This window comes from Candoia aspera, chromosome 3, assembly GCF_035149785.1.
Source record: "Candoia aspera isolate rCanAsp1 chromosome 3, rCanAsp1.hap2, whole genome shotgun sequence".
Lineage (NCBI taxonomy): Eukaryota > Metazoa > Chordata > Lepidosauria > Squamata > Boidae > Candoia > Candoia aspera.
Window position 1 is genome coordinate 68836214 of NC_086155.1, and position 20785 is coordinate 68856998.

The 20785-nt window shown below is 35.8% G+C and overlaps 1 protein-coding gene across 3 annotated transcripts in view; it reads left to right on the forward strand.

The window, feature by feature from the left end:
• The window catches only part of PATJ (PATJ crumbs cell polarity complex component), a 155890-nt gene that overhangs the window by 18777 nt on the left and 116328 nt on the right, over nt 1–20785 (forward strand). For all 3 annotated transcript variants that reach the window (XM_063298039.1, XM_063298040.1, XM_063298041.1), the window contains exons 12-18: nt 1318–1459; nt 2888–3001; nt 4135–4211; nt 4699–4755; nt 5900–6034; nt 8575–8742; nt 10877–11011. In XM_063298039.1, coding sequence (XP_063154109.1) covers nt 1318–1459; nt 2888–3001; nt 4135–4211; nt 4699–4755; nt 5900–6034; nt 8575–8742; nt 10877–11011 — 828 coding nt within the window. The remainder of the gene's footprint in view (nt 1–1317; nt 1460–2887; nt 3002–4134; nt 4212–4698; nt 4756–5899; nt 6035–8574; nt 8743–10876; nt 11012–20785) is intronic.

A 20785-nucleotide genomic window follows, 5' to 3' on the forward strand; every position in this document is an offset into this window, starting at 1 on the left:
AAGCAATGCCATCTCTTAGGACTCTGGAACCGTGCCTGCACTGTAGCAGCACCTGAACAGCCCCCACCTTGCTAGTGTTTCAAAGGGGCTTAAAGACCTGGCTCTTCGCCCAGGTCTTTGGCGAGGTTGACCTCCTTTTAACCTGGGTGGTTTTCCTTTGTTCCCATCTGGTTTTGTCATCCTTCCATCTTTACTCTTCTTTTTGCTTCTTGTTTTTAATGTTTTAAACAATCTGTAAACCGCCCAGAGTTTACAGATTGTTTAAAACTCTCTTAAAGAGTTTTAAGACTCTTAATAATTTAGTAAATATAAATTTACTAAATTATTATTATTGCTTTTATTAATAATAATGTGCTGGAAACACACACACACACACACACACACAGATTCACCCCGCATTTCATTTCAGTGGACCATCTCAAGTTTTAACCTTATGAGAGAGGGAGAAAATTTTTTTCCCTCCACATTATCTATGCACACCTGATTTTATATAAGGTGTGAGAGCAAAGTTGAGAAACATTGTTATCCTTTTCCCCCCAATCCTTGGGGGGAAAAAATCATATTTTAGATTTCAAGATTTTGCCTCGTTTTGTATTTTTGTTTTAAAAATCCCACACATCTGTCTGCCACCTTCTTTACCCTTGTAAGTGGCCAGTTCTTGGTTTCACTTAGGGACAAAATAGATGAGTTAGTACAGGTAGTCCTAGAATTTCCATTGTAAGTCGAATTTCCATTGTAAGTTAGTTCCATCGTAAGCCAACTAAATAGAAGAGTTAGTACAGGTAGTCGACCAGAATTTCCATCATAAGTCATTGCGGTTGTAAGTTGAGGCACCATGTGGCTGGACCCGATTTACGACCATATTTACGGTGGTCATTAAACAAATCATGGGTTGTTAAGCAAAACATGGGTCATCAAGCAAATCACCATGATCATTAAGTGAATCCAGCTTCCCCAATGGGCATTTTTGGCCAGAAAATGGCAAAAAAGTCACAAAATGTGATCATGTGACCGTGAGACACTGCAGCTGGTTGCCAAGTGCCCAAAATGCGATCATGTGACCATTGGGTGGTGATGCGAAGTTCTGTGAAGCTTGGAAGTGATTTACACTCCGTAAAGCACCCACTCTGGGGCCATTATAACTTCAAACTGTCGTTAAACAAACAGTTATAGGTCGAGGACTACCTATATGTCTGAATCTGTTTTGTCTCATGCCTTTGTGCAATAATTAGCCAAAGTGATTATTTCATTCAAGCAACCTAATTTGTGCTGTGGATTATCATTTTCAAAAGAATTGTGTAACTCTGTATACTTTAGGTTAATAGAATTAATATTCAGAATTATACCAACCAAGAAGTTGTGGAAGCATTACGCAAGACAGGACCAGTTGTACATCTGACATTGCTTCGAAAGAAACCACAGTATGCTACTTTACCTCCAGAAAGAGAGTTTGATAGAGGTAAAGTTCCTTCACTATATCTGCATTCTTTTCTAGTTAAGGCAAAATGCTCAGGATTGCTTTTAATGAGCACCTTGATATTTTGAACTGATTTCTACTGTTCCACTTATTTACAAGGCTGCTTAAGCCAGCAGAACTGGTTAGTCCTGGTCCTTTTCTGAAACAAACATGTGATGTAGGGGGACTGCAACGTCCATAGATTGTGACAGCAAAATAATAAAGCCACTTGGATTATACGAATCAGTCAACCTGGCTCCTTTGGATACATGTTTGTTCCAAAAGACTCAACAATTAATATATAGCTTAACTATGGAAGATACTTTTAAATCCTTAAAGAATTACTGGTCAAGGCAAGAAAGATGCTGGGAAGGAAAATCACATTTTCACTCTTACCTCATTTTATATTTATAGGCGTTGCTATGCCATCTCCCCAAGTAGGTGGCAATAATCACAACCAAAGGATAACATTTGCTATATTTTAGGTGCATTCCATAGTGAACAATGGATGACTGAGTTTTATTCTAGAAGTCTACAGGATTTGTTCTCAACTGGCTTTTAAAGCAAACCACAGTGTACCTATTTTCCTGCTGTTTTTTCTGCTACATGTTCAGTTACTCTTTCTAACCAATGCTACTTGGTTTGGTTTTAAGACTTTATCTGTTTTTTTTAAATTTTATTGTGCTTAATTCATTTTTTTCTATCATCATTATAAGCTGTCTTGAGGGAAAGCAGTTTAAATTATTATGGAACATTTTTTGGTAACCTCAGAATGGAGTTATTTCTCCTTTAGATTTGACACTCTGGATGGAATCCACATTGCACCAAGCATTTCTGTTCTTTCAAAGTCTGCTCCGAAAGCTTCAATCCTCCAAAGCAGATTTGAGTACATGGCAGGTGGGAGGGGAAGTCATTTAGAACGCTAGAATAGTTCAGTATGTTCTTGGTTTTTGAGATTTCCTTCTACATTTTGAACAACTTTTTGGAGTAGTGGAAATGGAAAAGCATATAACTTTACTAATTTGAGTATCAGCTGAGGAGTTGAGATTTGGTAATAGTATGTTTGGAATGAGAACCAGTTTGGTCTAGTGGTTAAGGCATCAGGCTAGAAACTGGGAGACTGTGAGTTCTAGTCCCGGCTTAGGCATGAAGCCAGCTGGGTGACCTATGGGCCAGTCACACACTCTCAGCTCTAGGAAGAAGGCAATGGCAAACCACTTCTGAAAAGCCTTGCCAAGAAAACTGCAGGGACTTTTCCAGGCAGTCTCTGAGAACTGGATGCGATTGAACGGATTAAAAAAAGATGTTTGGGATAATGTGAAAAGTTGAATGTCATATCAAGTCAGAACTATTTTAGAATGAAACTAAGGAAAAGTTCAGAGTTCTTAACCTGATTGCATAAGTGATGGGAAGCTTTTGGAACTTTTCCAGGGCATCCACACATGCTCAACTTTACTGGTATGGAAACTGATAGCGAGAATGAGGAACCTCAAGAGCAAAAAGACAACTCTGAAAATGAAAGGAAGCAAAAGCTACATACAATTGGTAACTCAAATGTTCTATTGGGAAACAACATTTTTGGTGTGTTAAAATATTTTTCTTGCTGCCAAAACTATTATTGCTTACATGACAAGCAATAGAATTACCCACTGTAGCATTTCGTGAAGAAGCAATACACTGAAAGAGACCAATATCAAGAAGGCCAATATTGAACCATTAGATGTAGTTTTGATGGCAACATGCTTCAATTTTATTAAGCCAGTGTGTATATTATCTAGTCCTTTGGGTATTTTGCTCCTTCTCTGGCATTTTGTAATCTCAGGAGGGAGACATCTGGCTCACAGTCTGTAAGGATACCATGTGTGTTTACTTCTTGATGCATTTGGGCCAGTCAACAGGTTTGTTGTTGTGGGTAAATATTACGAGGGAGTGTTATGTAAGCCACTTGAATTCTTGGAGGATATGAAATGAAATCCAATAAAGTGTACAGGTTAAGGTCTTGGATTAGGACTAGGACTAGGACGATCTGAACATCTTCAGACATGGAAGCTCATAGGGTGAGTTTTGGCCTGAGGTACTTCACTAGGTAGCAATGAGAGAAAATTAGAGGAGGAGGTACTATGAACACTGCCTTGAGTATCTGAAAGAAAGGGAGGATATAAATCTAACAAATATATACAAACTAATAATATAAATAAAATCCACTTATCTCTTGAATAAATAAAGCAAACGAGGTCAGGTGCATGATACGCATTTTATCTATTGTATGGTTTGCCCTTAGATGGAGAGTGGCAGTGATCTACAGCCATTCGGAATAATTCCTGTTAGATACAGGCTACAGTGCCCGAAGCTTGTGGTGGGGGGGAGAGCAGCAAGATAATTATTTGTTCTACATTTTTCGAAAACTAAAATTCAGATGCTAAGTCAGAGATGTGTCTGTCCTTAGTGAGATACATAGATCTTTTGATGGGCAGAAAGAAGAAGGCTGAACTAGGCAGATTTTATATTACTTGAAGCTTTATTTGTTATGTAAAATTCTTTTCTGCCTTTATGCTCCAAATGACACATTTCTATACCAGGACTATTGTTTTAGAATGCTTTGTGTTTTACCAAAATGTAAGTAAGTAAATAATATACAGTCCTAAGAACTGCCGTATAATAATAACTGTTAAATTTAGGGAATACCTTGGACTTATCAGAAAATAAACTGACATCCAAATGGGAAAAACTTCTGGGACCTGATTTTGAAGTTATGGTATGTTATCCATATACACTTGTTAAATCACTGTGAATGTAATGTTTTTTACTCTTTTCAAGAAATGAGATCTTAAATGAGATTATTTGTTTTTTAAGTAGAGGGTTAAATTTTTAACAGTTTAGTACATAGGGAATAATTTAAGGGGTAGCTTAAACTGAATTATAGAAATGTGATCATTAACACATATTAAGCCTAACCAATAACCACACTGTTTCTGCAGACTCAGTTAAGAGTTACTTCTCTTGAAGCAACAATGACAGTTGCTTCAAGAGTTAATTCTCTTAAACCAACCTTTAGATGGTTTCGAACCATGTAGCATTCCTCTTTCTTTTGCTAAAGAGCAACCTGACTATATTTCCCAGTGCTTCAATCCTTCACTGTTCCAGTAATGTATCTGCAATATATTTTAGTCCATTTCTTTGAGTTTGAAACACAAGTAGCTCTTTATTGTATCCATGAAGCCTTTCTGTAATTTGATTTTTAGACTGTCACAATAGATGCACCAATTGCAGATGATGCTGAGCTACAGAAATATTCAAAGGTATTGGATTTTTTTCCCCCTTTAACACTCTGTGACATGTTAACAATGGAAACAGGTATGGATGTGAATCAGCTTCTTTGATATGAATTTTTTTGACACTTTGCATGTTTTATTGTTTTTGTGCTGCTCTTATGTATTGGGCATGAATTTATTCAAGGAACTACTTGGTCCTTAATTTTTGCAAATATATTTTACAGATTTGCTTCTTAAAATGCTTTGTAGTGCTTCCCTGGCATACTCATTGTTTAGGATTGGCACTGAAAAGAAATGAAGTTAATATACCTAAGCCAGAAACATTTTAAGAGATCTCCTGTAAATCAAACCTTGATTGGAAGCAACATTGACTTGCAGCACTTGCATGCAATAATAATTCTGAATTCCAGAAAATCCAGCCTCTGCATTATTTGCATGCTAATGCATGTATCCATTTCAACTTGGCTCTTTATACCAGCAGAAATACATTGTTCAAATTTAGATCTTAATTTTTAATACCTGTGTATTAATTTATGCACTTATTTTATTAATTTAAGCCTTTTTAACAATATTCAAAACTTTTCTTCCTGATTTGTTCAAGTACGTCAGGCAGAGGGTGGGGAGAAGTAGTTATTGAATCTAACGTTTTTATTCTACTGAGAAAGGTGTTTAGTCTATTTGGTATTTGTTTATTATTTAAATGTCTCTCATAAAACCTTAAAAAAACCATTTTCATATACCTATTTGTCATAAGGTAGGATATATTTTCACAGACAGATCCAGGTGATGATGTCATGTCCAGACCATCCATGCATCCCCCATACTATTTTTATAATTGCTGACAATCTGGGCTGTTGGCTAGACAGGCAAGTAAAAGAAAAACAAGAACAAAAGAAAAAGAAGGCAATGGCAAGGTAAAACAAAGGGAATGGCACTTTTGTGACTCTGTCAAGAAAATTGCATGGATGTGTTAACAGGATTGAGATGGACTTGATGGCATCATTGTCCTTTTATCAAGGGATATTAAAATAAAAATAATAAATCAATTCAACTCATTACATCTAAAATTATATTCAGTTGATCTGAATGTAATAGAGCTATAGATTCCAATCGACATTCTCTTTAAAATTTCCTATTTCACTATTTAGTCTTTGTGATTTATTTTTAATAGCTGCTGCCTATTCACACATTAAGGCTAGGAGTTGAACTGGATACCTTTGAAGGACATCATTACATCTCTTCCATTGCTACAGATGGCCCAATTGCTAACCTTGGCTTACTGCAGCTAGAGGATGAACTTTTAGAGGTACGATTCTTAAATAATATGTTATATTAAAAATACTGCTTAATTTTTAAAAGTCAATGTTGTATCATGTTTGAAGTGCATCAAAATGCCTTTCAAGACACCTAGATTAGCTAGAGATGGGAAAAACAGAAAATAAATCTTCAAGAGCCCCTGAGCATGTGCAAGTACAGTGTGTCTGTCCACTAGAAATCAACCTTTGTATAGGAGATGTTTTTATGACAATTTTTTTGAGTATACAAATTGGTTGTAAAAGTTGTTTCCATTACTGATCCAAATCTTCAATTATATCCAGAGCTTGTGATTTCAGTTTCATTTCCCAATCCCCCTTTTTTGCTTAATGTAACACTGAGTTTTTAACTTAAAATGTTTCCAGTATTAGACTCCAGCAATTATTTAAAATAAAAGCCCTAATAGGTGTGTGTGCGTGCATGTGCATATGTGTATGCATGTGTGCATGTGTGTGTGTGTATAAAATTTTGAATGACTTGGGATTACTTAGGCTGCCATTCTTAGTTTCGAGAAGAAAATGGTTTATAAAACAGTTGAGATCTCTTCCTTTGAGTGTGCAGAAATACATTCAACCCCAGATGTCCCTTCCCAGATGGCATAGAAATTTGTGTGGTTATTGCCTCACTGACACTTACCATCTCATCTCTGTAGAGGCAAAGAATATATAGGTTGGAGAACAACTTGATCTGCAGCATGAAAAGACTTCCCACTCCCAAATATACCTTGAAAACTATAGAAATATACTTGAAAACTACAAAAATGTAATTTTCCTCTCATTGAAGACAATGGGAGAGAAATATTTTTAAAATGTGGAATAAAAGCATTTCCTCCCTCCAGTTCACAGTAGAGATTTAGCAGAGCTTTGGATTTGCTATTCAGTTCCACCCCCAACATATGTCTTCCTATAGACCTGCTCTGTAAGTACTGAAAGGTTTCTATAATAGGCATTCACTTAATTATGATAGTAATCAATCTAGCATTACATTTGTCCTTGTCACAGTCCTTCTCTTGATATCATAAAGTTAATGTGAAGAACAATAAGATTAGCAAGAAATGAGATTAGAATTATATCTAGATTAGTTTTATTCTACCAAGAGGACAAAAAGTTCTCATATTTTAGCTCCTGTAACTAGGACCTAAATAAAACCATATCACAGGAGTCTGGATACATCTTGTATGTTCGGAGAGAGAAACTTACCTCTTATTAATGGAACTTTACTGTCACAGAAGTGATGTATTGAGTCCATTCTGATGATCCACATGTTTTTCATCCTCACTCACAAGTCAATGGATGAATGAAAAGAAAAGTGTTATATTAGCCTCAAGGCCTGGTGCCAAATCATCACAACTCATTCTACCTCTCAAAATCCTTATGCAAAAAGGATGTTGTTCTGGAAAATATAGTTGTCTGAATTCCTGTATGCCATATACCACATTATATGGGATAGTCCCAAAATGTGGCAGAATGTACAAGCATGTTGTTCAAGGGATAGGTCAGTCTGAAAACTGAGGCTATTAACTACTGGTAAATAATGCTTACATGATGCAGCCTTTCAGATGGATTATTCCATTTAAATCTTGAGTTAATCATGACTACTCATTGCATCCATATGCACACAAAATTTGTGATTTCTTTTGCAAAAAAAACACTATAAAATGGCAAACACATTCTAAAAGGAATAAATAATCTATAATTCATCAAGAAATCAATAGATTCAACTGTAGTATTTCATGAGTATGGAATTGAACTATTTTAACCACTCCAAGTAAAGTATAGATGGACCCATTTACAGAATGGCTGATACTATAACACCACAAGTAATTACTTGCACGAACACTGTAACTATAACCAGCTAATTTGGGGTTTGCCCTAGTTGGTAACTCTCTCTACTTTGCATCTTTTATATTGGTTGTCTTATACATCAGTCTGAATTTTCTACAAGTCATTGTGGATTTTGTGAGCCACAAAACTATGGGACTGGGAGCAAGGATGCATAGAACTAACAGGACCTACCCAGACAACTTGAAGTCTAGTTTCCCCCAGATTTTCAAGAAATTCAATCTATGGAAATAACTAGACAAGAAATAATAAGAAGGGAAGTATTAGTGGGGCAAAACCTTAACAGTTAACAAAATGCTCTCTATATGCTGCTGAACTACAATTCCTAGCATCCTTTAATGTTCACTATAATGGCTTGGGCTGAAGGGTGTCCTAGATCTGAAGAGTTACAGTAAAACAGGAGATGGCAATAAAAAGGCCAAGGAGTTCAAGTACAACTAAATAAAGGCTATTGATTGCTTTAGTGGTTTAAGGAAGTCATCAGCTTCCTGAAAATGGTGTGTGGGTGTGTGTGTACGTGAACCTTTTCTCCATCTCTGGAATTGTAAATGAAGTACGTCTGTATGTGCACTGGGGAGGGGGGATTGCACTGGCCTACCACTGAAACACTATAAAGTAAGCAGTGAAATATTTATGATAAACCCTAATGATTTTAAAGTATATGTCAGTATGGTATCCTTTCTCTCTTTAGGTCAATGGTGTCCAGCTGTATGGGAAATCCCGCCGTGAAGCTGTTTCTTTCCTTAAAGAAGTTCCCCCTCCATTTACCCTGATTTGTTGTCGGCGTTTGTTTGAGGATGACACAGAATCTTTTGTGGATGAGCCTACAGCTCCTATTGCTCATTGTCTAGAACCAAAGGTATTTTAAAAACCCTACAAGAAAAAATGGCATGTTTCCAAGGATTTCCCAAAGATTATTAATTGACTTTGCTCCTGCTTTCGGTATTGGTTACTTTGCATTTAATTTTCATTATGAATAATGAATGTGAGTGATTCATAAGCCATTTTTCTACTGCTCAGAATGTCATGTTTTTTAAAAGTAAAATTCTTAGCTGCATGATAATGGAAAGTGCTCTTCTTTATCTGCCTTTTAAAATCTTTATTATGGCCATGTATAAATGCTCATATTCATTAGCATATTGCTTTCTTTCTTTAAATGATTCATGAAAAGTTACTATCTCTGATCCTATTAGGAGTATAGCAATAGGAGTTTGCTGTTACATTTCAATGACTAAATTCTCAGTCCTATTATCCTATTTAGTAAAATATCATAATACTCTAATAAGCAGTATTAGAGTGGAAAATATTAAGCAGTATTATGTTGCAGCAGACAATACTCAGAGTTCACGGTGCTTCTTCCATGACCTGAGTTGATGAGATTCCTTCCGGTATTCCTACAGATATCCTGTCTGGATCCCGATATCAGATCACTGGTTAGCACTCCACAATCTAGAGCCATAGAACCAAATTTCTAGTCCTTTTGGCTTGTGATTTATCTGTACAGTCTATATCATCCATTTTGATACTTAAAGAAGCTGAAAGAAAAACCAAAATAATTATGATCTGATTTCCATATTAATTATTGTAAAATAATCTCACTAAAGGATGTTCCAGAATTAGTAGGCTTGAGGATGTTAACTTTTGCGGCATCTATGCTATTTTTGAATACGCTGAGTACCTGAGTTAGGATCCAGAGCAAGACAAGTGATAAGTATTAAGTTCTTCTCTTTAGGCAGAAGTTCCACCTCAAAGGGAGGAAACTCTGGGGAAGATCATTTCCAAATGTTCAAGCGGCTATTTCTAGAAGGAACTATCTACCATCTTACACACAAAGAAAGCTCTGGGCATTGTGCTCATGTCCCCCATCAAGAAGTAATAACATTTAAAATGTCTTATTTGTGTAGGACAATAGTGACTAACCTCCCGTTTTACCTTCTCCCAAGTGGCAGTTGTTTAAAATGGAACAACATTTTTGAACTTCAAGTTTAAGAACTTGATGGTGCTAAGCGTATGCTTCTGAATTCTAAACTTGCAATTGTAGTTCAGAAAACCTATCTTCATTTAGAAATATTTAATGTTACTACTTTTAATGTAATTGGAAATTCCTGGTGGCTTATCTAGGCAGGTAGCTAGAAACATAATTGTACTAATGATACAAAGTATGTAAATCAATGAAAGGACTTGCTGACGGTGTACATCCCATTCATCTTTCTACAGTTTAATAATGGAGCAAAAGTTTTGAATTATACCTAATCTCTAATTCTCCATTAGCTGATTGCTTCCATCTTATGAACAAAGAAATTGATGGTAACTGGAAAATTTCAGTTTTAGCCATTAAACTTTCTAGAGGTCCCAGATATTGACTTTTACTATTTTCATTATAAAGAAAATATGTGCTCTTTGGTGTTCCTTAGGTTTCCTGCTTTGGGTAGCTTATCAGTAAACAAAATACCAATTTAATTGATGAAAAGATACTCCTCTGTGTCCATTTCTATTGTTTTATTTTTTTTAAAAAATCAACTGAAAATACATTGTACACATTCTTTCAACTTTGCATAAAAACACTCAATATTATAGTTGAAGATCTGTTGACGATGCAGTTGCTTTTTTTTTCTTTCTGCCCAAAAAGGACTTCTATGTAACTTACAATCAGATTAAGATATAGCCATTGTTAAAACATTCCATACAAGATATGAACTGAACCAGAAGCTTTAGAGAGTCACTTCTGTGAGAGGGGTGACCATATAAATGGGATAAATAAAAATGTAAATAAATTCTTAATTTTGATCCTAATTTATTAGCACTTTTTTATTTATACTTCACACCTTACATGTCTGTCTACTTATGCATGTAGTATCTTGCTTAATGCTAAAACTAAACAGCCATTATGTAATTTTATGAAATCATTTAAATACCAATCTAAATTACCTTTTAGCTTTCTATATACTGGATGCATTTTATCAGTAGAAAAAGCATGTTATCTTATTTCTCAGGTGAAAAATGGAAATCCAGAGGAAGAACAGGAAGATGAAGATGTGGAACTAGCCCTGTGGTCTTCTGAAGTGCAAGTCATTGTCCTTGTTAAAGATACAAAAATAGGTTTAGGATTCAGCATTTTAGACTACCAGGTATGTTTATATCCTTGATAAGCAAATACCTTCTATCCCAACTAAACTTACAAGTTAGAAACTAATAGTATGCTTGCAATAGAATTTGGTGTGGGGAGGATTCCTTCTTCTTCCTGCACACTCTGGCCCATTCTGTCTCTAAAACTGTTCCAACAGTCTCAGCTCTCCAGAGCTGAATTTAGTGACTATGGTGGGATGGGTAGAAAAGGAAGAAATCCCTTTATGGAAGTGGATTTTTGTTTCAGTGACACTGGTCTGCGTTCTTCTGTTTTGATAGCATTCCTTAATTTTTATTTATTTGTTGGATGCATAAACGAATCTTCATGATGCTCATGACTTGCAACTGTTACATGTTGCTGACATAATCTTTGTATATTATCAAACAGCAGAAGTGTAAGACTGGGTTAGGCTTTGTTCTTAATTTTAAAATGTTGGTTTCCTATGTATACAGGACGTGTGTGTCAGAGTGTGCTGGAAAGCATTTGGCCCGAGAGATCAGAAAAAACACCCACCAGGCATTTCTATAAAAATAAATGTATTTACAGAAAGCTTCTTACATAAACATATTTACAAGCTTATGCATTCACATGCGCTCTGAGAGGACTGGAAGGAGAGGCAGATAGAAAGGAAACTGAACCTAGTAACAAGCCCAGGCAAATTCCTTCCAGGCAATTTCCTTATATGGTCATTCTTTTCACACCCAAAACTGAGGATACTTAAGTTTGACCTGTTCACCCTGGCAGAGTGATTTGTTACCATAGTAACTTAATGGCTTGCTCCTTGCAAAAACAAAGAAATGCCAACAGTGTGGACCTTTTTTAAAATTAAACAATATTTGTTTAATATTAGTTTTGTAGAACAGTGAAATACTTTTGAAAAACCAGAAAGAATATTGGCTTACTAAGTTCATGTCCTTCATTATATGAACATTAATGCCAAGAATATGACATATAAACAAGGTGAGCTCAAGCTTTTAATATAAAAAGGAAAATATGATTTAGTAGTTATAACAAGACTGTAAAAGTATGGACAGGTAGCCAGAAGTATAGCACTGGTGTCAGGAAAACAAAGCTGAGAATAAGCGGAAGTTAGTGAATGATGCTAAGAATGATGCTAAGGAAAAACAAAAAGGGTTCTTTTAAACATGTTAAAAATAGAAGTAAAGAAGAAGAATCAGTATAGCAGATGCTAAAATGCGAACAGAAAAGGCAGATAGATCTGACTTTTATTTTGGTTCAGATATCTGGAATAAAAAAAATTGTATTCCAGCAGGATGGAGGGGCAGAACTGAAGCTTCAGACTGATAGAAACATGGTCAGGGAATACACTGTCTTTTTTAATGAGTTCAATTCTCCAGGACCAGATGAATTGAATCCTTAGGGTACTACCTGATAGTTCTGACTCAACTGTTGGGAAATCCTAGGATGCCAAATGACAAGAAGAGAGCAAATACTGTCCCTATCATCAAAAAGGGTAAAAGGACAATCCAGCAAACTACAGACCAGTTTGTTTGATATTTATACTGGAGAAATTTTTAGAGTAGTTCATAAAGAAGACTATGTAAGAAGCTGGGAAAAACAATGTAGTAATTACTGGAATGTGTCAGGAACAAATCTTGCCAGACTAACCTAATTTTTTTATTGGGTAGTTATTTTAATAGATCATGGGAGTGCTAAATACAAAATATATTCTGACTTAGCAAAGCATTTGACAAAGTATGTCACAATAATACCGATTACCAATTATAGATATGGTTTATTTTCCTTTATTGGATGTGGTTAGACAGTCACCTGTCTTGGATGCTTTAATTTGGATTCCTATACTAAGCAGGAGAGTGGACTTAATGGTCTAAATGGCCTTTCTGGTGTGATGATTTTCAGATTCTATAGTACAATTCTGAAATTTCAGAAGTACTGATTTTTTTTTAATGAAACTTACAACTTGCATTGCTAGAACTGAATTCTGGAAGAAATCCTATTTTTGTCAAATTTCAGACTGAAATTGGGAAAGAAAATAATGTTAATGCAGTAAACCATTATGCCTTTTCTTCTTTTAACAATGGAAGAATTTGCACAGTGAATAAATGTAGATATGATTAATCACCACAATCTTCTATTGTTTATGTATAGGTTCTTTATGTAGGGTTTTGGCCTATAAAATCTGCATTTGCTTGCTGAAATGAGTATAGTACCTATGTAAGTGTACAGAGAGCTGATAGAAGAAATGTAGAACAACAATCATAACCTCTTCCCCAGCACGTAATATTTACATGGGTAGAAGAAAAGTCTATGAGGAGTATATTATTTATATCAATTTCCATCCAGCAGAAGTTCAAGGCACTGTTTAATGAAGTATTGCAGCAGTAAAGTTTAGTAAACCCTCAGTTTAATAGACCATGGTTTAGTGGATTTCAGATACAACACATTTTTGAGCAGAAGGTTACTCTGTTAAACTGAGATTTTTGCAAATGACATCGTTTACATCAATTACATAATTGACAAATGACATATATTGACAAAAATAATGTACATTCAGATTTATAGATATTTGAATTTAATGGATATCCCTTCCCCCCAAATGATCAGTGAAAGTTTTCTGTAATAGAAAACCTAAATGAGAGACTAGGTGTAAGTTTTCCATCCGTAGTCATTTAATGCTTACCAAACGTCCAAAATTATTTCTATCTGCTGAAAAGGAAGGATGAGGTAATTTAATTTTTCAGGGAAGGGGCTCCATGTTCAAGATGCTGTTATCAAAGAAACCCTGTCCTTGTCATCTTCCAATAATGGGATTTAAAGCAGGGCCTTTAGTAAAGTTCTAAATTGCAAGATTATATAAAAGAAATGGTGTTTCTAATTCTGAAATTGTAAATCTGTATTAACAGGAGTCTGTCTAATAACAATGCAAGATTCAGAATAAGCTTCTGTTCAGTGGCTAGACTGGGCTTGTGATTTCTTGCAACCACCCAGAGTCCCCCTTTTGGGAGAGATGGTGGTAATAGAAATTTGAAAAATAAATGAATAAACAAACAAACCTCCTTTGCAGCATCATTTAAATAATTATTATTATTTTTCAGTCCTTTTAACCAATGCCATTTGTTCTGCCTTATTTATGGCACTAATTGTTTGGATTTCTCAAGGCTGAGGTTAGACTTCTATTGAGCAGTTAGAAGGCAAAAGACCTTATATGACAGTTTTGTACTCTGCACTGTGACTCCTTTAGAAAGCTATTCCATTTTGAAACTCAAGTTACATCAAATGTGAATGACTAACTTAAGCATCTCATGTGACCAAGAAACAGAAGCTAGGATGGGACTGTGCAGATAAATGCAAGGGGAAGAGGCAAATGTTGCTGTCCCTTGAATGTACTCTCCAAATTCACACCTTAATTTTCAGATCTATACACGAACAGCTGTTTACTTTCACAGAAAAAGTAAAGCAGCAGTGTAAGGCAAAACATACTTTTCAATCTGGTATGCTCTGTCTGGAATTTTTGTAGAGTAACATCCCTTTCTTCCTCTCTCTCCTGCTGTTTTGTTTTCCTCTGGCTTCAACATATGGGTAGTTTCAGACCATTTCTAGTATATTATGTATTCAACACTGTGATGGTTCATTGAGCAAACAGTAAAAATAGTCTTGGTTATACAGAGTGTTGGCAAGTTTATTTTGCTGTTGCGTAGATGACCTGATTTATGACAAGAAAAAGCTTCCTTGGGTGGCTTGAAGGGGCCTAGGGCCTGGTGGAGCGTAATTGGAAGGAGGGTGGAAGAGCAAACAAAGTTGTTGCAGAACAAAAGAACAACAGAAATCTCTGAAGCTAAGAGGTAGTAGGGAATGAGGTTTTCTAGAGAAATGAAAAGGAAGCTTGACATAATCTTCAGAGTCAGTAAAAATACTGATTCAGGAAGGAGCTGATTAATTGCTCAGGAAGAAAGTAAAGATTGCAGATTCCTAGGTGTTCGTATTCTAATATGAAAGATGCAGAGAAATGTATTAATTTGTATATATTTGGAGCACCCTTCCCCTGGAAGTGAGGCTAGCCTCCTCTCTTTTGGACTTCAAAAACCATGCCTGGAGTGGGGAGAGGAAGAACCACGCTTGGGGTTGGTTGGCTCCCTAATCCTGCCGAGGCCGGTCTTGCTCCCCTCTGAGTCGTATTAGATCTGCCATTACTTGGATCTCGTTACATTTTATATTTATTTATTGATTAATGATATTATTATGATTTTATCAAATTTTAAACTGTTTTATTGTGAACCGCCCAGAGTACCCCATATGAGGGAGATGGACGGAGATAAAAAATATGATAGATAGATAGATAGATAGATAGATAGATAGATAGATAGATAGATAGATAGATAGATAAAGGCCAATTAGAATGGGACAACTTATGTCTTACTTGCTGGCTAGGGTGCATAGGAAATTGAATTGAACCCCTTTAGGAGGAATAAGGAGGGAGGGGATCTGAGAGAGGGCCACCCTGCTGAACAACAAGTGTTGAGAACTTCTCCTGAGAGATATCTGCAGAGAGTGAGAGGAAAAGTAATATCATAACTGCCACATCTGGATGATAAAGTTTCCTTATCTCTTCCTGAAACAAATTCAGCCTCCAAATACAGATCAGATATAATGTAGGGGTTTGAAAACATTATAAACTTTTTTTAAGGTTTTTTTTAAAAAATGTACATTACAGTAAATTCGGCCTTTCCTTTGATCTGGCTGAATAAGAATGTGAAACCAGTACTATGCTGAGATGTAATTTCTTGCTGCCTCTATGGCTTCTGCCCTCAGGAGAACTCAAAACTTGCTGTCAGGAGCAATTTTGTTAAGTCATAATAAGGTAGAGGTAGGAGCATTTAAAAGGAAAAAAAAATCACTGCTTGAGAGTACCTTTCCTGTAATTTTGTAAGAGAGGAACTTCTCTTATATCTTCTTTTTTGAAGTGTAGGTTATTTTTCCTCCAAATAGTAGCCTTTAAGGTTCTTTGAAACAGTACTGTAGAATTTCAGATTTTGAAACAGCCACATCAGATTTGGTCAGCATGCATGTTTTAGGCTTGCCTATGGCAATGTAATAGAGAATCACATAGCTAGGTGGCAGCTGAAACTAAGTAGGCTTGGGCTTGGCTATTCTTGGAGACCAGGAGCAAATCCTGGAAAGTTGGAAAAGCATTATGGAAGAAGGCAATGGCAGACCATTTTGGTACAGTTGTCAAGAAAACTGCATGGATGTGTCCTAGGGTCATCAAGAGTGGACCTCAATTCAAGGCTGTTTTTACTTTTAATAAAGAATTTTCTAAGTCTTATATAAACTGGGTGTATAATCATAAGGATAAATTCTGCCAATGAAAATTAAAGGCAAAATTAATGATCCAGCAATGCTAATTCACTTTTCTGTGATGGGGAATAAGGAAACACAGAATGATACTTTGCTAATCTTTTTGATAAATGTGATTTTTTAAAAAATCCTACCTAAAAAACTTAGCTAGCTGCTAGGTATAATATATCTGGAGGCTTTGTAAACACTATAGTTAAAGAAAACAAATACATTCTGTTGCTGTATACAAATGTCAGAACATGTAAAAATCAACTGTATTTTTACAATGTAAGATCTAAATTGGAGACAGATTAAAAATAAATAGTTGAAGTGTGCTTGCATGACTCAAATTGTCATTTTTTTACATGCTTTATTTTGAGGAACTCACATTTTACAATCTGTTGGCTTTTGTAGAGAGCTATAATTGCTTTTATTTCATATATGATTAGAATTAATGGTGACTTGAGTAGCTTGATCTGTTAAGATAGAGATGTAGCTAAACATGAATTATTGATGATTGGATGTAAAACTTTTAATTTTGATTTCCCAGCATTTTAAGGCATTGGTTTTTAAAGCAATATGTGTATTTGCAAGCTGCAAAACTTTTTATATTATCTAGATGAAGCATATTTAGTCAGAGGAACTATTTTGGCAGGGCATTTAAAAATAAATAAAAAGGTGAACAGAGTTGTTGTTCCTATAACAGCCTGAATTTACCTAATAGAAAACTTAACAGTTACTGCAACCCATAGATGGCATACCTAAATGAAGACTCTAATAGAGCATAATATAATCGAGCATGTTTCTGGAGGATAAAGCAGAGTTGAGGACTAGAGGGTGGAGTTTCTTAGAGGCAGGACTCTTAAAAACATCCCTGTCCCAGCTATGTGGGACAGTTGGCAGATATTCTTGAGGTAAATTGTGTGTGTGTGTGTGTGTATGTGTGTGTATCAGCTTCCCTAAGCCTTCGGCAGTACAATGTTTAGAAATTGAGAAATTTGTAGTCTAAGACATCTGGAGGGCAGCAAAGTCTATGCCTGTTGCATATGAATTGAACTATTATAATTATCATTGCTAGAAAAAGTATAGAGATGAAATAATAGGAACAAATCAAATCTGTTGGAAGGGAAAAGTATTTCTGTGATTGGGAAACAGTGATTCTGGCTTTCATTTTGGATCCATGTCCTTATTATTGGCAACCTTTCCCAGAATCACCTTCTCATTAGATTACTGCAGTGGATGTAATTGAGGTGTAAAAAAATAACTTGTATTAGCTGCTGGGAAGATAATAAGTCTGATGTTAAAAGAGCTCAGCTGGTTTCCAGTCTGTGTCCAGGTTCTTTTCAAAATGGTGGTGAAAAAATGAAAAAAAATAAATCAGAATGGTGGTAGTAACCATTTAAAGTTTGGAGTATCCTTTGCTTGGAGCCATTTCAAGAAACCCCCAGATGAATACCCATTCAGTGTTAGACCATCTAATGAGACTTGATTCCTTCTCTGCCTCCAGCAAGCAGGAAAACAAGACCAGATGACCAGATGGAAACAATCTTTCCTTGCTTCTTTTGTTTTCCTGATAGTGGGTCTGCAAAGTCTTTAGTTTGTCTATAAAGATATTGCTAAAATATTGCTACAAGCAGTTGCAGCTACCTTGGACAATGGTAAGGGAAGCTGGGAGCTGTAGTTTTTTGATACCAAGATGACCACAGATTCATTTTCTCTGTTGTCCTGCAAATTTTAGGATACAGGTTAAGACATTCATGTTCCGTCACGCTTTTGAAGTGTGAAGGATTATGCAGTATTATTCTCGGTTAATACTTTTGAGAGTTTTGCATTTTTAATGAATTTATGGTTATGTCTATATGTATTTATCTTTTTCATATTAGAGGGTCTCCTGGAAAGTTGAATTGTGGGACACAAAGTGAACCAGACTTCACATGATTTTGATATCCCAAAGCGGCATGGTGCAATTGCATATTGGGAATGAGAAGTTGTGTGTTGGTGTTTGGCAGGTGCAGATAGAGAGAAAATCCAAATACAAAGGGTGTGTTTTGCTTATAAAGCTTACTGGAAAAATATCCTCTCTTTCCAGCAGCATTTGCAATATATCATTATATATTAAAGTGAGTAAGTGACATCCATTGTGACATTTGTATGGCTGAAAACTTAATTTAGAAGTGTTATACTCTGAGATAATTAATGAGATCTAATATCTCTTTGCTGTAATTACATAATAAATCACACAAAGTAAAACTCACTTTTGCAAAGCAGGACAGAGGTTTATTGCTAAGAGAACAAAGGCCATATTTGAGGCTTTCTGTATTTCTGGAATCCTTAGCCATTCCTCACTTGTCTTTGTCTATTCCAGTATACTGTTGCTCACCATGAGCAATACCAGATGCGTTTGGAAGGTGAAGGAAATCCCAAAACGGGTGGATTGGGAATAATTTGCTTGTAGGCTTTATTTTTATAGGAATGTCAAAAAGAATCTGTAACTATATACATTTTGCACTAATTTTGGACATGTTATTTTAGTGGAGGATGACATTTTATTTTCTGGATGATTTGGCTGGATGTGAAGGTTGCAAAACTGTAGCTACTTATCTTCCACATTTTATACAGATTAAAAAAGAAAGAAAGAAATGCCATTTAAAAAAAGGGGAGATATACAGCACAAGCTATTGTAATGTATCCCCATTAAAGCACTATGTTCTGATTCCCATTTCTTCACTATTATGCTTTCTTGAAGGTACTTTATATTTGGCTGCATTCATGTACTTGGTAGATGTATCAGTTTAATAGTCCAGAAGCTGATGGCCAAAGAACTAGCATCAAATGTTCAAAGTATATCTCACAGGTTATTCCTTCCATCGTGCTTTGAATGTACAGACATACAGTACACTGTTGCCTGCGGTTGCATCTTCTCTTGCCATTAGAGGTTTTAATTTTCAGAGACTCTAGAAGCAGGTTGATTCGCACAGAATGACAATTCAGGTACCTCAAACTCTTTTTATTCTTTGCAATCCAATGGAAAGTTGGAAAGGGCACTGGGACTCCATCAGTTGTTCTGTCTGTCGGTAGGATGATTCTCCAAGTATGCAGTGGAACAGGACCAAATTTAGAGAGGGAGGAGAAACTGTCAAAAGAAAGTTCAAGGTTGAAAATGGACTGGATCAGCTGGGGAATAAAAACATCCAGAAAAATTTCCCCAATGCATCCCTACGGGAGAGGCAACTGGACAGCAGCTTACAATGCAGCCAACTGCTCCATTTTAAACAGTCCTTCCCTCCTTCTCTTTCCAATCATGAGACCAGAAGCAGACCACGTATAGACGTGTCTGTTTGCTTGCCACTGCATAGTCATGCTCTGTATGCGTTCCTTACTTTTTTAAAAAATAAGGTATCTTTAGATAATAAAAATAGGTAGAGTAATCTTTCAGAGACAGGGAACAGAAAATAGTTTCTAGCTGTTTCTAGTAAGGAGGCCTAGTTGGAGCAAAGGTGTTTCAACAGTTTGGCAGAAAGCTGTTTCTGAAGCATTTTTTGACCAAAATGCTAGTAGATAGCTGGAGACATTGTGGAGTTGCAGGACGTTAACACAGATGTTTTTCTGGTCATTTCTTTGTGTAGTTAAACATGAAGCAGTGTAAAATGTGGTGGCTAAATTCCAGATGGAGTGATTTTTTACTTAATACTTTTCCCCTACAATTCTATTTTGGATGAGTTCTCTCCTGTTAACTAACTTCTCAATAGAATTGTAGAGATTATTTCGTTTTATGTGGTTTGTATGCTTTGTTATTTTATCTGTTTTTCACATGAACTCCATAATGGTCTTGGGATGGAACAAAACCTTAAGTAATCTGCCAACACTACAATATACACACAGTATTTTGACCTTCGATAATTTCTGGTCAAAAATAATGATCTCAGCTAGAATTTCAAATCCTTGTTAAAAATGAAGTAACAGACTTACAAAGATAAATGACTCAAATTTTTTTGTATAAAATATGATATGATTCCAGGAATGCAGTCTAAATGGCAGATCATTACTACATGTGCAGCACTAAGTTTTCATTTGGTTCCCTTGAATTTTAATGGTTTTCTTTAGTGGTATACGTTTTCTAAGGTTGGTATTCAGTTTGTGCTAGTTCAGATACTTTTAAAAAGGCCCTATACATAATGCATGGAAAACTTACCATTTAGATATTAGCTTGATGGCAAAGACAGCAGAATATTTAATACATTTCTGCACCAGGAAAATACATACATATGTGTATACCAGCAAAATGACTTCAGGAAGCTTTTGCTCTTTCGTTCTCCCCATAACTGTTCTATGAACTGAACTCTGACTGTGGGCTCAGCTAAATAAGGGCAAACTATTATGCTCAGTTAGCCAGAGAAAAAGAGTGTTGCAATGGAGTTTCCATCTCCCTTGCCACCCAGAATGAGATGAGGAACTTGGT